At 36.4% G+C, this 17864-nt stretch overlaps 1 protein-coding gene across 1 annotated transcript in view; it reads right to left on the reverse strand.

Moving 5' to 3' along the window:
- The window catches only part of LOC306888215 (anoctamin-1-like), a 31104-nt gene that overhangs the window by 4225 nt on the left and 9015 nt on the right, over positions 1-17864 (reverse strand). Inside the window, exons 10-25 of the mRNA XM_079446409.1 lie at positions 17666-17730; positions 16442-16576; positions 15876-16036; positions 15644-15735; positions 13576-13653; positions 12526-12591; positions 8350-8424; positions 8074-8275; positions 7822-7933; positions 6587-6644; positions 6402-6502; positions 6031-6182; positions 3945-4097; positions 3784-3836; positions 3479-3660; positions 3277-3382 (exon numbers count right to left, since the gene is read on the reverse strand). Coding sequence (XP_079302535.1) covers positions 3277-3382; positions 3479-3660; positions 3784-3836; positions 3945-4097; positions 6031-6182; positions 6402-6502; positions 6587-6644; positions 7822-7933; positions 8074-8275; positions 8350-8424; positions 12526-12591; positions 13576-13653; positions 15644-15735; positions 15876-16036; positions 16442-16576; positions 17666-17730 — 1791 coding nt within the window. The remainder of the gene's footprint in view (positions 1-3276; positions 3383-3478; positions 3661-3783; positions 3837-3944; positions 4098-6030; positions 6183-6401; positions 6503-6586; positions 6645-7821; positions 7934-8073; positions 8276-8349; positions 8425-12525; positions 12592-13575; positions 13654-15643; positions 15736-15875; positions 16037-16441; positions 16577-17665; positions 17731-17864) is intronic.

Genomic DNA, 17864 nt, shown 5'->3' on the forward strand with positions numbered 1-17864 from the left:
CTGATAACACGCTGGAAGGTCTCCCTCCTCTTTAGCCCGGAGGACACGGAGTCTGTGATTTCCAACAAGAATGTCAAATTTGGACTTGTCTGACCATAGAACACTTTTCCACTTTGAAACAGTCCACTTTAAATGAGCCTTGGCCCACAGGACACGACGGCGCTTCTGGACCATGTTCACATATGGCTTCCTTTTTGCATGATAGAGCTTTAGTTGGCATCTGCAGATGGCATGGCGGATTGTGTTTAGCGATGGTGGTTTCTGGAAGTATTCCTGGGCCCATTTAATAATGTCAATGACAGAATCATGCCGATGAGTGATGCAATGTCGTCTTGAGGGCCCGAAGACCACGGGCATCCAACAAAGGTCTTCGTCCTTGTCCCTTACACACAGAGATTTCTCCAGTTTCTCTGAATCTTTTGATGATGTTATGCACTGTAGATGATGAGATTTGCAAAGACTTTGCAATTTGACGTTGAGGAACAGTGGTTTTAAAGTATTCCACAATCTTTTTACGCACTCATTCACAGATTGGAGAGCCTCTACCCATCTTTACTTCTGAGAGACTCTGCCTCTCTAAGACATCCCTTTTATAGTTAATCATGTTACAGACCTGATGTCAATTAACTTAATTAGTTGCTAGATGTTCTCCTAGCTGAATCTTTTCAAAATGTCTTGCTTTTTCAGCTCTTTGTTGCCCTTGTGCCAACTTTTTTGAGACCTGTAGCAGGCATCAAATTTGAAATGAGCTCATTTAGTGGTTAAAAGTGTACAATTTCTCAGTTTAAACATTTGTTATGTTCTCTATGTTCTCTTTTGAATAAAATATTGGCTCATGTGATTTGAAAACCTTTTAGTTTTCATTTTATTCAAATTTAATATTTATGTAAATACCATTTGTGAAATTTGCTCTATATGCATATAGATTTCTTAATTTAGCATGTTCATCCGTCAATCAAATTTAAAGGATTAGTTCACCCAAAAATGACAATTAGCCCATGTTTTACTCACCCTCAAGGCATCCTAGGTGTATATGACTTTCTTCTTTCAGATGAATCCAATCAGAGTAATATTCAAAATTATCCTGGCTCTTCTAAGCTCTATCATTGCAGTCAGCTGGTGTTTCTGCTACATAGTCCAAAACACGTAAAATAAAGTGTGCGAATCCATAAAATAAAACATGCCTCACATGGCTCCGGGGGTGAATAAAGGCCTCCTGTAGCGAATCGTACAAAAAAATGCGCTTTTGTGAAAAAAAATATCCAATGATATAAACAGTTTTGTGTAACTTCCGCTATCTATCGTACACGTGTTCACGAGAGAATGCCTTTCCGGTGGATGACGTAGGACGCCGGCACAGCGCATGCGCGTGTGAGTCTCGCAAAAACCAACGTTTGTTTATAGGAGCAAAGGAAGCAAAGTTCCCTTACTTTACCAAAGGAAAACCAGTCTCCTCTTGGCTTATATCGAAATCCTCTGACGTTTTTCTTTACATTTTCTCAAATTCGTGACTGGCGTTTATTGTTGTTCTTTCTCTGCGCTCGTCACTAATCACGCAACACCGACGTCCTATGTCATCAGCCAGAAGGGATTCCGCTTATGACAGTCAGATGAAGTGAGAGAGATGTGTTTATAATGTTTGAAATATGAATATTTTTCTCACAAAAACAAATGGATTCGCAACAGGAGGCCTTTTTTCATCTCTCGGAGCTGTGTGAAGCACGTTTTTTTTATGGATTCGCACACTTTATTTTACGTGTTTTGGACTGTGTAACAGAAACACCCGCTGACTCCAATGATAGAACTTAGAAGAGCCAAGACAATTTTTTATATAACTCCGACTGGATTCGCCTGAAAGAAGAATGTCGTATATAGTGGGGAAATTTTTTTTTGATCCCCTGCAGATTTTGTTTGCCCAATGACAAAGAAATGATCAGTCTATAATTTCAATGGTAGGTTTATTTGAACCGTGAGAGATGGAATAACAACAAACAAATCCAGAAAAACGCATTTCAAAAAAGTTATAAATTGATTTGCATTTTAATGAGTCAAATAAGTATTTGATCCCCTATCAATCAGCAAGATTTCTGGCTCACAGGTGTCTTTTATACAGGCAAGGAGCTGAGATTAGGAGCACTCTCTTTTAAAGGGATTGCTCCTAATCTCAGTTTGTTACCTGTATAAAAGACAACCTGTCCACAGAAGCAATCAATCAATCAGATTCCAAACTCTCCACCATGGCCAAGACCAAAGAGCTGTCCAAGGATGTCAGGGACAAGATTGTAGACCTACACAAGGCTGGAATGGGCTACAAGACCATCGCCAAGCAGCTTGGTGAGAAGGTGACAACAGTTGGTGCGATTATTCACAAATGGAAGAAACACAAAATAACTGTCAGTCTCCCTCGGTCTGGGGCTCCATGCAAGATCTCACCTCGTGGAGTTTCAATGATCATGAGAACGGTGAGAAATCAGCCCAGAACTACACGGGAGGATCTTGTCAATGATCTCAAGGCAGCTGGGACCATAGTCACTAAGAAAACAATTGGTAACGCCGTGAAGGACTAAAATCCTGCAGCACCCGCAATGTCCCCCTGCTCAAGAAAGCACATGTACAGGCCCCTGTCTGTAGTTTGCCAAAATCGAGCTCTTTGGCATCAACTCAACTCGCCGTGTTTGGAGGAGGAGGAATGCTGCCTATGACCCCAAGAACACCATCCCCACCGTCAAACATGGAGGTGTAAACATACTTTGCCCATGCCCATTCTTTGTCAGTGGGCAAACGTACAAACTCAGCAGGGGATCAAATAATGTTTTTCCCCACTGTAGGATGGCTTGAGAGTGAGTAAATGACAGGATAATTTAAATTTTTTGGGTGAACTAACCCTTTAAGATTAATGGGCCACTGCTGCTTTTATCACTTAGGTGACAGTTCTTCCGCAATCCCCCACCTCCACTTTACATCTAATATTTCAGCTCTATTTTAATCTCCTACTAGTAGTACAAATTAAATCTTGAGCCCCCTCAATGCAGAATGAAAACTAAATCTGCTTGCCTTTATCACGCAAAGATTATATTGACATATGAAGTCATTAAAATGCTTTAGAGATATTTACATTACAACCCTTCTTTGTTTCATTGCATGGATATCATGTATACGAGACCGGCATGACATGGCCATGACTTTATTATTTTTTTAATGGTAGAGAGAGCTTAAGTTGTATTTAACTTCCAGTGTTCATTGAACAACAAGAAAAGCAGTTTAACAAAGACTGACCTGGAAAAAAATGACAAAAGCCAGGCGTGCAGCGAGCACTGACCAGTACTGCTTAGAAAGCTGGTAAGACTCAGGAGACCAAGGTGGATCTCGATAGTCTTTGTACCTGTGGAGACGAATTGTTGAAAGAACAAATGGTATCAGATAATATAGGCGAGCAGAGTTCATGAGTATGAGTGTGTTGCATGAGTGTCGTGTGTACCTGCAAATACGGAGTTGTCTGTCAAAGTCAGTGTCATGCGGGGCAGTGCCAGGTTTAAAGTTGCTTGTGTTGAAATATGCCAGTGTGTGGTTGGTATAACCATGCATGGTGCTTGTCTCACTGTACAAATACTGAAACACCATCCGAGGAATGAACTCGGACGTAAAGGAGATCACAAATGCCTTGGAAGAAAGAGAGACAGAAAGAAGAAAAACCTTAAAATCTCTGCATGCAATGAGATAAATCATACTAAACAGCCAGCAACTAAATATGAATTTTGTTTCATCATAAGGCAAAACACTCACATTTGTAATGACAGCAAACTTGCTGATTCCACTCAAGATGTTGTACCATATGCCTGGGAAAGGGAAGATAAATATGTGACAGTGTGAACTAGATTAAATAACAGTTATGTTAAGTGTAACCATGAGTAAAGTTTGTGCATATTTGCTGCAAAAATTCATACCAATCTCTTTAGCACTGACTGCATCAGGTCTGCGTATTTCAGTGACAAATTTAGCTGCATCTAGTCGGATTTCAATGACATTATTAAGCAGAGCGAAGACTGGTGCCAACGGGAAGGAGGCCACAAAGAGTGTGACAAATCCATACTGAATAACTGCAAACAAACAAACACACACATACACCAATGTCCTTAATCAAACCCAATTCCTTAAAGTCATCACAGACATCCTTAAACACCATCACTAAACCTCTTCAAAGGAAAAACTAATAATAGTTTGTATAGAGTAGGTGTTGGCATCCATTCTGATATTTTTTATATTTCTTGTTAATCACCAATCCACCAGTGCTTCCCATACAGCTGTTTGAGTACAGTGAAGGATTACGGCAAGAATTACATACATTATTGCCATACAGATTTGGGGATTTCAAAATTAACAACTAAATAAAATAATACATGCAATATTCTTCTTTCTTTGTGACAGAAGAAAGTTTGTAACCAGGTTGTTTTGGGGCGCCATTGACTTCCATAGTAGGAAAAAAAAATAAAAAAACATCGATAGTGCCTCAGAACTGCTCTGTTTCCCACATTCTTCAGAATATCTTCCTTTGTTTTCGGCAGAACAAAGACATTCATACAGGTTTGAAACTACTATGTTTAAATGCTTTTAATATAAAGCCATGTGAATAAAGGCTTTTAAATGTTTTCACTATAATTTTGAGTGCATTGGAGTGATTAGTTTTTTGCACAAATCTTATTGGTTGAGCAACATTTTTAATAGTGCGATAGAAAATTGATTCGAAGCCCCTCGGTTTAAAAAAAAAAATTTTTTGTGATGGTCTAAACATATGAATTAACAGTCAATTATTAAAATTAAAATGTTTATTTTACTATTTGTATTGAATGCCTTTATTTTAAGGCAGCGGCTATTTTCACTAAGTGTAAATAGCGATAGATGCTATTTACACTGAGTGCAAATAGCATAATTTCTTAGCGATGGATTCTATATACAAGTGAAAATAGCAGTATTTTTTGTGATATGCTATTTACACAAAGTAGACACATAGATTCTATTTACACTATGTTAAAATAGCAAGATTTTCTGCTATTTATACTACTTATTGCAAATAGTGGCAATTAGCACCTCGGTATTGTAGTACATTATAAAACAGTATGCAATAATAACGTATTTTAACGTAAATTATAGTTTTAATTCAAATAAAGCCCTCCCTACACCTCCCCTAACCCTACCCAATACTTTCATTTTCAACTATTTGATTATTTCCTTCATTTTTTATTGAAAATAAATGCCTTTCCGATGCGATGAGATTTGAAAAGGGAGAAAAAAAGTTTGGCAAAAGGCAGGCTCGAACTCTGGTCGATCGCGTCAAAATGCATGCGCCTTACCATCTATGCCACAGAAACCCATGAGGAATAAACATCCTGTTTTAGTGTTGACTAACCTAACTAACACATTGGTGGGCAACGTTAGTGTAAGCAGCCTTTGCCAACAAGGCGGGCTATTTGCACTTAGTCTAAATAGACATTCCATTATTTTAAAGGTGCCTACTAATAAAAAAATTTAAATGTAATTTAATAAGAGCCAGATCTTGCTTTCAAGATCGATCATTTCTAAACAAAATGTATACCAAGCTTCTTAGCTAACTAGTTGTACAGGCAGAGTACAAAGCCTAAGATTAATTCTGATTGGTCAATATAGCACCCTGAGAAGACGTACATCATGGTGATGCCAAATGCCTAACAATTATATTTCATTATTACAGTTATTAAAGCCAACTTTAAACAGCATTCACATTGTCCTTTCAAAATGTAATGGAACAAATCATACATTTTGAAGAAATCTTTGGAACAAACACTGATGAATCACTGAAAATAAGACCAGGAATGTACATTAAGAAAATAAAAATTTTGTTGACTATAAAGAGCAATTCTAGAAAAAAAATGTCAAGCCACAACACTATCATTAAACAGTCAAATAAGGCTTTCAAGTTGCTACAAAGCACATAGTAATGATGTTTTTGGGGTTGTGACATTGCTGACATGTTCAATTCGAGCATATGGTACTCACCCATCTCCATGTACTCTGGGCTCAATCCTTCATATGGCTCCAGATCATAGTCCAAATCCCAGCGCTGTGGTTCTCGTTTAGAATCTTTGTCCTCCTCATCTGCCGATCCATCTTTCTCCTCCTTATATGTGCGATACATCTTCTTCAGCTTTCTGTATGTCAACAGATTTGGCTGTGTTATTTTAAACACCTCTTCCATCACTCACTGTGCACTGCTTTGATAATGTTAAACAGTGTGGAGAATTAAAATTTAATTTAACAAGAGAGTTAGGGGCTTCCTCTAATAGACTGGGGTTACAGAATCAAAGAAAATTAGCAGAGGGACCACGGGGAAGACTTTGCATGTGTGTATGTGTGTGTAAAACACTTACGGAATGGCAATTTCAAACACATTATTCTGAATGAGCTGCTTTCCCAACATAATGATTCCCAGCTGAATACACACTTCAATAAGACAACCACCTGGAGAACACTAGATCAAAAACACATGTTCATGCAAACTGTTAGTTACACTATGCTAAAACACTGAAGACAAACATATCATTTTTATAATTACCTCTTCCATTCGGAAATCCTTAAAGACATAAACATAGTCACCCGGACGACCGGCAAACCTAAATTAGCACACCAGAGTTATGAGAGATGTTTAACAAAAATGACAATTGGATTAAACAATGTAACCCAGAAATTCAGCATTTTGGTGCTAGACTAAATCATACTACACAGTGACACACTATATTGTAAACTACAACATAATAGTGTACTGTTCAGCAACACAACACATATAACACACAGACACCACAAAACAGGTTGTTATAGAACTGTAATTTGCATATGGAAATTTAGACATGAACTGTTCAAAAAAGTAATACATTAATAAAACATGTTAAAATTCTGAGCTTTTTGAACTTTTTTCAATTGTGCAAAAAATGGGTAAAAAATAATTTAGGGAAAAATGCATTCTTTCAAATGTACAACATGGGGCTTGTATACAATAATTATATAAAAGAGCATATTGCATGAGTGATATATATATATATATATATATAGTAAAAAAATTTAATAGAAAATATTTAAAAAAATAGAAAATTACTCCAGGGTATCATATTTTGGCTTTAGAATGCACCTTACAATAAAAACCCAGTAGTTAACGTTAGTTAATGCATTAACTAACAATGAGAAATACATTTGTTACAGTATTCATTAATGTTAATAATACTGTTTTTGTACTAGTTAGGATTAGGCTTTGGCTTAGGGTTACTTGCATGTAATTATGCATAATTATTTGTTATTATAATAGTAAGAACATGTAACGTTAAAATAAAGTGTTACCATAAATGAATTACAAGTAATTTTTCATTGTTGGTTCATGTTAACTGATGTTAATAAATGGAACCTTACTGTAAAAGGTTAACAATATTTTTTGTTTCTCAGTGTTGCATGATTTTAGGTTAAGATTTTTTTGCTCTGTATATAAAAAAAAAAAAAGTTCTTATGAAACAAATGGTCACTGCAAAGTGATATATACAATATAGATGAACATAGATAACATTCTCAACAATGGACTACACGGGACAGACATACAACACTACAGTATACAGTATAGACACTAGTGTAGACACAACACTACATACAAACACAATACTACAGTAAGCACACGACTACACAGCAACACACTGGACATGATAAACAACAACAAAGTACATTGTAATAATCCAATTACCATTGCCCGCAACAGAGACAGAACGTCACATTAGTTTGGGTGGGTATGCTAATGGGATGCCAATTTACCTGCCCTTAAAGAAGGCCACATAGAAGACAGGTGCAAATGCATTCATGCTCTTCAGCAAAAAAGCTTTCAAGATCACATGCTCCTCAAATGTCGATTCAGTCTTTGGAATCTCTGCAAGTATGACATTAACATCATATTCATAATAATCATCGGTAATGCATGATCATGTCTTCGTTAGAGTCACACTTTTATCAAGAAAACATTATCAATAAACATTTAATCTTTTGTCATGTAAACACACACACACACACCAAGCTCTGTAATCCAGGCCGCTATAGCGCCGTAGATCTCATCCAGCACCAGAACCACCAGCAAGTTGATGATGACAGCAGTGGTTGTCACGGTTACACGCACATTAGCCTTGGCCTCGTGATCAGGGTTCATTGACATAACAGCAAACACAATGATGCGGTAGAGAATCACTCCAGAAACGGCAGAGAACGTGACCCCAACCTGAGAAAACAGATAAATGTGAATTTTAACTAAAAGACAATGCGACAAATGCTGTTATGGGGAAAGGTACCTACCATAAGAAGTATAGAGGATATGTTGATGCAGTATCCTGGCAGCCGGTCTGTCCATGACAAAGACTCAGAGGCAAGCTACAAGAACAACAGGATGTTACTTAATGCTCACCATATCAGCTGTGAATACACTAGCTACTGGAGTACCAGAATCACATTTTGCCTGATACTGACAAGCAATTATTATTTGTATAGATTACAGTATTTCAAAATAGCGAGTATTCACACAAACACTATCTGTTATGTCTTAAGTGAACGATTGGGGAACTGTTGGGGAAAAACATCTAATGCGTAACATTATATTAGGTCTGTGCTTTACAGTAGGGCTAGTATGTTAATCTAACAATAAAAGAAACAAAGGAATCACTCAATGCTCTTGATTGAACTGTAATCTTGATTTTTACATTTGATTAGTCTATTTGTTTTTCTTGCTTGAATGTTTCTGCACTGAAAAAAATTATACCACATTTTTTAAGGTAAGTGGTTGCAAACAATTTATTTTAGCCACATTTAAATAAAAAAAAATGTTGAAAGTTAGTCAACTAAATTTGTTTATTTCAATGTGGCTAAAATAATTTGATTGCAACCACTTACCTTAAAAAAAAATAGTAAATTCAATGAATCATTTTTTTCAGTGTGTTTAGATGTAAGATGAAAAAAGTAAGAAAAGTTCTTTATTGTATTTGTTCTACTGTTTATTTGCATCTTTGTTCTATTTTTTAGTAATAAAGATAAAATAACAAACAGCTATATTGTGATTATTAATAAGAAAAGAAGTGGAGGAAAAGATGCAATGTTGTAGGTGATAGGAACCTTCAGAAAACATTTAACTCGTTTTTTTCAACTTCAAACAGGTGTTTAGAGAAATAGTCATTTTTTTGTCTGATTCCAATAAATCATAGAGTGGGGAAAAAAAATATTTGATCCCCTGCTAATTTTGTACGTTTGCCCACTGACAAAGAAATGATCAGTCTATAATTGTAATGGTAGGTTTATTTGAACAGTATAACAGTATTACAGAATAACAACAAAAAATCCAGAAAAACACATTTCAAAAAAGTTATAAATTATTTTGCATTTTACTGAGGGAAATAAGAATATGACCCCTTTGCAAAACATGACTTTAGTACTTGGTGACAAAACCCTTGCTGGCAATCACAGAGGTGAGATGTTTCTTGTAGTTGGCCACCAGGTTTGCACACATCTCAGAAGGGATTTTGTTCCACTCCTCTTTGCAAATCCTCTCCAAATCATTAAGGTTTCGAGGCTGATGTTTGGCAGCTTGAACCTTCAGCTCCCTCCACAGATTTTCTATAGGATTAAGGTCTGGAGACTGGCTAGGCCACTCCAGGACCTTAATGTGCTTCTTCTTGAGCCACTCCTTTGTTGCCTTGGCCGTGTGTTTTGGGTCATTGTCATGCTGGAATACCCATCCACGACCCATTTTCAATGCCCTGGCCCTGACGGTACATGGCCCCGTCCATCGTCCCTTTGATGCGGTGCAGTTGTCCTGTCCCCTTAACAGAAAAACATCCCTAAAATATAATGTTTCCACCTCCATGTTTGACGGTGGGTATGGTGTTCTTGGGGTCATAGGCAGCATTCCTCCTCCTCCAAACACAGCGAGTTGAGTTGAATCCAAAGAGCTCAAATTTGGTCTCATCTGACCACAACACTTTCACCCAGTTCTCCTCTGAATCATTGGCAAACTTCAGACAGGGGCCTGTACATGTGCTTTCTTGAGCAGGGGGACATTGCGGGTGCTGCAGGATTTCAGTCCTTCACGGCGTAGTGTGTTACCAATTGTTTTCTTGGTGACTATGGTCCCTGCTGCCTTGAGATCATTGACAAGATCCTCCCGTGTAGTTCTGGGCTGATTTCTCACTGTTCTCATGATCATTGAAACTCCACGAGGTGAGATCTTGCACGGAGCCCCAGTCCGAGGGAGACTGACAGTTATTTTGTGTTTCTTCCATTTGTGAATAATCGCAGCAACTGTTGTCACCGTCTCACCAAGCTGCTTGGCGATGGTCTTGTAGCCCATTCCAGCCTTGTGTAGGTCTACAATCTTGTCCCTGACATCCTTGGACAGCTCTTTGGTCTTGGCCATGGTGGAGAGTTTAAAATCTGATATAAGTATCAGGCTCCCAGGTGTCTCAGGTGCTCCTAAAGTCAGCTGGTTACCTGTATAAAAGACACCTGGAAGCCAGAAATCTTGCTGATCGATAGGGGATCAAATACTTATTTCACTCATTAAAATGCAAATCAATTTATAACTTTTTTGAAATGCGTTTTTATGGATTTTTTTGTTGTTGTTATTCTGGCTCTAACTGTTCAAATAAACCTACCATTACAATTATAGACTGATCATTTCTTTGTCATTGGGCAAACGTACAAAATCAGCAGGGGATTAAATACGTTTTTTCCCCACTGTACATCATTTTGAAGGTTAAAATAAAATAAAAATAATTAAAATTTGCTCATTGTGACTGATTTTGCCAGCACAGATCACATTTTTATGGTATGGCAATAACAATATGATGGCCCATACTGTAAAAAGTCTATACCAGGGGTGCCCAGTCCTGTTCCTGGAGATCTATCTACTGTACCTGCAGAGTTCAACTCCAGTGCTGATTAAACACACCTCAACCAGCTAATTAAGCTCTTCAGAAGCACTTGATAATTACAGACAGGTGTGTTTGATCAGGGTTAGTACTGTACTCTGCAGGTAGGATTGATGTATTTAGTCCTTTTTAAACAGAACATGAACAATTATCACATTAATCTCTATTCTAGAATTTTTACATGCTTCTGGACAAATCTGGCAACAAAACGTTATATAATGTTATTTATGTACATTATGTACAGTCGAAATATGATGCTTTTGGGTAAAAAACTAAAAGGAAAACCTAAAAATAAATAAAAGAAAATATGAAGAAAAAAAAAAAAGTATAAAGGTCCGTTCATGCCAAAAAATAAAACTATACAGGTAACTATAATGATAACTATATTAGTGTCTACATCAACATATGATAAGGTTTGTTTATCATTAGCATGCAGCAGTTTTGTTATCTGTTGCTTTAAATGCTTGAGCTCTTTGAAGCAGGATGGATTCTGATTGGCTACCAATGTTTTTATTGTTCATCAGCTGGAAAAAAAATCATTCTGACAGTGATTACAACGATATCGTTGTTCAGTGTCATTATCGTTATAGTTATGGTGTGAAGTTCCCTATTCTCAGAATTATATTAATTATTAAATGTTATAATTATTGTTTTAGGATGGTGTGAACTAAGACTGGTCATTATATGCTTTTAGTTGGTGTATTTCACAAAAAAAAAAAAAAAACTAATAATTTTAAAGTGTAATGTTGGGATATGAGTTGAAGTTTTTAAAGAAGCACGACAGTATTTAACACTTTGTGCATCAGGACAGTAAATAGTTTTGGACTTGGAACAAAATAATCAGTGAAACTAAGTAGGGGACTGATTTAATTGAAGTGCTGAAGTTAATGAACAGCATGGATCCAACCCTCCTCCAGACGCGCACGCATCAAATCTGAATTAAAACACTACACTCTCTCAGGTACACGCACATACACACTGAACATGTGTCTTTGATTAGAGGAAGGACACCACTCTAACTTGCATGTTTTAATCCCGCTCTGACTCTAATCCTGCATAATCTAGTGTGGAATACCCAGAGAGGTAATCTGCTTTGAGTGCCGTGTGTAGTAAGCGTGTACGCCACAGAGAGTGTTTGAGCGCATACGTGTGTTTTGTGTACACGCTACAGGCCTGATACTACGTACAAGGGCACAATGACAGTTACAAAAATCCGCAAAATCACATCAAGTGAAGTTGCGACCAAACTGCTCATTTCAAAGGGGAAAAACATCGGACTGAGTAATTCATCTAATTAATTCAATTGTCAGGAAGAATGAGAAGAAAAAGATAAGAGAGTGCTAATGCGGGGTGCGATAAGAAGAAAGTCGGATGTGAGCCGGGTGGGCAGGAGGGGTCCGACGGAGGTCAGGGCAGTGACCACTCTGTGACTGACAGCTGAGAACTAACTGCATTATCCCTGAAGCCCCGCCTCTTCTGGTTAAATTGATTAGCTAGCTCCCTCCTAGACAGACACACACACAGTAAACTCTCAAATTATCTCCCCCCTCCTCACCGGCGACTGTCCTCCTTTAGCAGACAGTAGCTTCTCTCTTCCTTTGTCATCCGTTCCTGCGTCCGGCTAGAACACAGACCAGAGATTAAAAGCACTACGCACACGCACTCATTCTCTTACATCTACCTGGAAAAATGTGCGTGGTATTCCAGGTATTTCAGCTCAGTGCATTTTTACGCAATAATTAAATTAAAGTGAAAATTAAGACTTCACCTTCAGATCCTGAATTGATAATAGTGAGTAAAAACTTAAAACACACATATTTATGAAACAAAATAAATAATTAAAATATGCATCTATTGGAATATCTATCATACTTTCTGCTCACTGATAATTTCAATTTTTTCTAATTTAAGAGAAGATCATTTCAATTTTTTTTTTAATCCTAATAGGGATTTAATAAAAACAATTTAAAAAAATTCTACTGGGTAAATTAAAATTCCTAATGTAATTCCAAGATTCTTTTTGCTACAGTCATCAATGAAAATTTATATAATTATCATATATTTCAAAAATATTATACAAATTATTAAATTAAAATAACATTTAATTTGATGAGTTTACTGAAATAAAATAAAAATTCTTGCAGGATTCTTGTTTTAAGTTATCGTTCATAACTCTGCATCCTTGTTCAGTAATATTTTAATAATTCAATAATATTCTGATATTTTTTAAAAATCAGATATGATATTTACATGATATCAGGGAATTGTGATTTCCAAGCTTGGAAAGCTCATAGAAATTATTAAAATTATAAGAAGACATGATAAAGTTTTAGTCATAGTAAATATAAAAAAAAAATATCTAGCTATATACAGCTCTAAAATAGTTTTTATAATTGTAAAAATATATTTTTATCCTAAATGAGAAATAGTTATAATTATAAAAAAAGTATTACTCTTTGCATGTACAATCTTTATAAAATAACTATTTTTTATTTTACAATAATTATTCAGTAATCACAAACAACTGAAAATGTTAATTAAATTATGGAAATTCATAGGTCAAACCATAAGAACCTTATAGTTTGTACATAAAGGTGCAGTTTACCTCTTCCTTCTTCTTATTCTTTGCCTTCTTCTCTTGTTTCTTAAGGAGAAAGTCCTCATATGCTGGTCGTAGCTCATTCTGTGATACAAACACAGACACATCAAGCTCAGTGATCAAGGACTCCAAAGATGTCAAAAAGCAGCAAATCCAACATCAATTCCTTAGACATGCATAAGCAAAACTGTCCATAAAAACAGGATTCACAAACACATGCACAAATAGAAATAATTATCTTGGTTCCACATTAAATCATTTTCTTGTCTTGAGGTAAAGTTCATTAAAAAGCACGTAACCCTCAGAGCTTTTCTAGCTAACACATTGCTTTTGTAGACTCAATCTATCAGACCAATATCCTCAACAAGAGTGCTATATACTTATGCGTAGAATGCTTACGTTGATATATTTATGACATAAAATGTGTTTCAACCAGACAGGTAGCATTTTCAACTTCACAAATAAGGTCATGATTATCTGGCAAGAACATTGTGGTCAGGATTATGGCATCGAGGTTAATGGTATAAAATCACGGTAAAGGATTTGTTGACACACAGGTTACTACAACGTTAATCCACTGTAAATCTCCCCTCTTCCTACGAATTCAGGGTTGATTCATCAAACAGCGTCACCATACACGCCGATGTAAAATTGACCCTCCTGCTGCGCAGAAAAACGTAAAGGGAGATGGAGTGATGATGAGGGTGGGGGAAGTGTGAGGGACGTGGAGAGAAATATGGTGTGCATTTGAGCGTGTCAGGGAACCATATAGAAACAAAGATAGAGAAAGAGAGCAGGAGATAGGTTTACCTCAGCCCTTTCCTATCGGTGAGCATGAAAGCAAAGAAAACATAGCATTAGACACACGTTTATACTCTTTAATATGCGGGGCAATTGAAGTTCATTATCGTTCACATTAGCATGTCGCTCATGATCTCCATGGCATCCAGTTGAGAGCGCTTCATCCTCAGCTCAATGCTTTAAGCAAAACACAATCTCATTACTCACACGTCCTAATACAAACACATACATACACACACACCGCTGTCTCCCACCACTTACACAACACATGTTCAGACTGAATCAGCTCCCAGGTGAACGGTTCAAACCCTCAAGAACAATGAAATCTTGAAATTTCATAAACCTAATGAAGAGCAGGCCATCAGCAGTCAGTGCGAGGGTCTGTTAGAGTCACACTAGAGAGAATCGGCTATTATGTTGGATTATGTGTTGCTGTGAGTTTGCGTTGATGCTCATAGATTCTGGAGTGGTTTATAAGAAGGCAGCTATATTGGAGGATATGCTTAACAATCATTATACCACAGTTAGGAAGTCATACTGGATACAGGTGCATGGAGCATGATCTATATGCTTATGTTACTTTTATTCAGCAAGGATACATTAAAATAATCAATAAAGAGAGTTTTATTATAAAAGAGTTCTATTCATTACAAATAAATGCTGTCTTTAAATTTTTTTATTCATCGAAGAATCCCGAAAAATGTATGTATGCACCAAATCAGCATATTTGTATGATTTCTGAAGGATCATGTGACACTGAAGACTGAAGTAATGATGCTGAAAATTCAGATTCGCAACACAGGAAGAAATTATATTTGAAAATATATTCAAATAGAAAACAGTTATTGTAATAATATTTCACAATATTGACACACTGTGACATGTTTTTGCCCAATCAACTATTCTGTACAATGAGAATGTCCCTTCTTTTACTACAAACTGCAACCATCTAGCAAGTAACAAATCTTTGCTCATGACTGTGACTTATATTAAAGTATACTGGCTATTTGATATATATATATATATATATATATATATATATATATATATATATATATGGAGAAATCCTTTGATGTGCCAGCCCAAACTGTTTTTTTAATCAGAATTCCACTGAGCGAGCAGCACTTTTATATGATGCAGTCACAGATATGCATATGTCAGCTATTTTACAGCTTCGGAAATCTGATTTTAGAGCTGCTGCTATTTAATAATGAATATTAAGAGGTGTTCTCTGACTTTGATCATGTTTCTAGTATTCTGAAATGCTTTGGACTTTTCTCACCTCATCGTCTTCCATGCCTGTCAGATCCCAGCTGTGCTGTAAACATCGCTGCCTCCTCTTCCAGTGTTCTAGAAACACTGCCGCTGAACACACACACACACACACACAATTATCACAACACTATCTATTCCATTTCATACCACCTTATTTCTTCTCAATATATTATAAATGTACAGTAAACACATAATTTATCATCAAATGCACACATTCCTACAGTTCATACCCCAAAGGGACATAAAGATGGCGAAGCCCACGGTGGCGTGGTTATCAAACAGATAGCTGGCACGCGCCGTACTGCAGATACTGCTCAGCTGCCAGTAATCACACACACGATCACATAGAGGACACATCGTGAAATTAAGACGCTCATCACACATCTCTTGACTGAAACAGAGGGAGAAATTAATTATTGATTATATCATAAAAATTCACTGCAATACATAAACATTTATTTTCTTTGAAAAATGTTGCTTTCGAATTTTGGAAAAAAATATCAAAACTAAACCTCAAGAAACATCCCCGGAAAAAGGCTTAATGAAGGAAATAAATCAATGCAATTCATATATAAATATTCCAGAATACATTAAATTAGAGTTACTGTTGGTTTGATCTAAAACAATTCACTTATATTATGAAAAAAATGATATCAATATTAAGTCCCCACAAGGTAAATAGCTTAATAAACACTAATCAAGTCTCGATGAAAACCTGTGAGGGTTAGATTCAGGATTAGGGCATAGAAAAACATCAGAAGTTAAGGCAAAGACCCCATCATGTGAATGTGTTTACCTGGGCACATTGGTGTCTACGGTGAGGCAGCCGTACAGGAATACTGCGACTCCTAAAGCCGAGGCTGGAATCAGCAGCTGTGTGTACACTCCCAACCAGGCAAAATACAGGCCAATCTTCTCTCCAAAGTACTTCCTGTTGAATACAGGTAAACGGGTTACAGAACTGTTATGAATTTGACAAGGTAAACAACCACTGAACACCAGCAAAGTTGTTTTCAAAAAACAACTGCACAGAATATGAACCTACTAGTGAAACTGAATGCCATTCACAACACTTATATTCATTTATTAAAATATTTTGGATTATGCTTTCAGCAGCCAGTGGCAACTACAGCGCATTCCAGAGCTTTTCCCTCATAATCAGCTCAGAATATGTCAGTTTGCAGACTCCATGTGAGCCAAATGATAGGTGATACGTTTACTAAGTAGTCTTAGTATTGTACCGTCAAAGACATACTGCCTGTTGTTCTCAGCATGCATGCTATATGGTAGGGCATGCATTTAATATTCGTGATATCCAGGCGGGCATATTAAATTCACCAGATGCAATGCGTCTTTTATGCAAAAAAAATCTGGATTGTAGAAAGTTGCAGGTCATTTAATAATGTTTTATTTAGTGCTGTCAAACGATTAATCGTGATTAATCGCATCCAAAGAAAAAGTTTTTGTTTACATGATATATGTGTACTGTGTATATTTATTATGTATATATAAATACACATACTGTATATATTTTGAAAATATTCACATGTATATATATTTATATATTTATATTTTTTATTATATATAATATACAAACATAAAAAAAATGATTAAATATATACATGCATGTGTTCGTATTTATATATACATAATAAATATACATAGTACATAAACAAATATTATGTTAAAAAAACTTTTATTTTGGATGTGATTAATTGTTTGACAGCACTAGTTTTATTATGCTGAAAATGCTTGTTTGATAAGCATTTTGGGATAGGCAGAATGAGATTTGTTCAGGTGTTTTATCACCTGCCAGTCAGGTGAAATCTTGAAAATGAAAAGTGACACATCGCTCCTCAACGAGCCACGTGATTTAAAGTAGAGCAATTTACAGAAAGCCACAAAAATACACACACACATCTGACTGTTCTCAGAAAAGACAACCAGTGAATAACCATCTGTGTGCTGAATAACATCTTTCACAGAACCAGATGGTAGGGATGTACATCATGTCTGATACCTTATGAGGTCCATTGGCTGATATTTGTAGCAAGCTCCATAATTGGCCCATTCCTCATGCAGCATCTGCAATTCACACAAATATCACTCATTCTTAGAGATGACACACACAAGTATGTCTTACAGTAATAAGCAGCTTATTGTCATTTTATCAATCAAATAAAAGCTTTTCCTAAATGTCACTGTGTGACACGCTGCCG

Source organism: Barbus barbus (assembly GCF_936440315.1).
Source record: "Barbus barbus genome assembly, chromosome: 22".
NCBI lineage: Eukaryota > Metazoa > Chordata > Actinopteri > Cypriniformes > Cyprinidae > Barbus > Barbus barbus.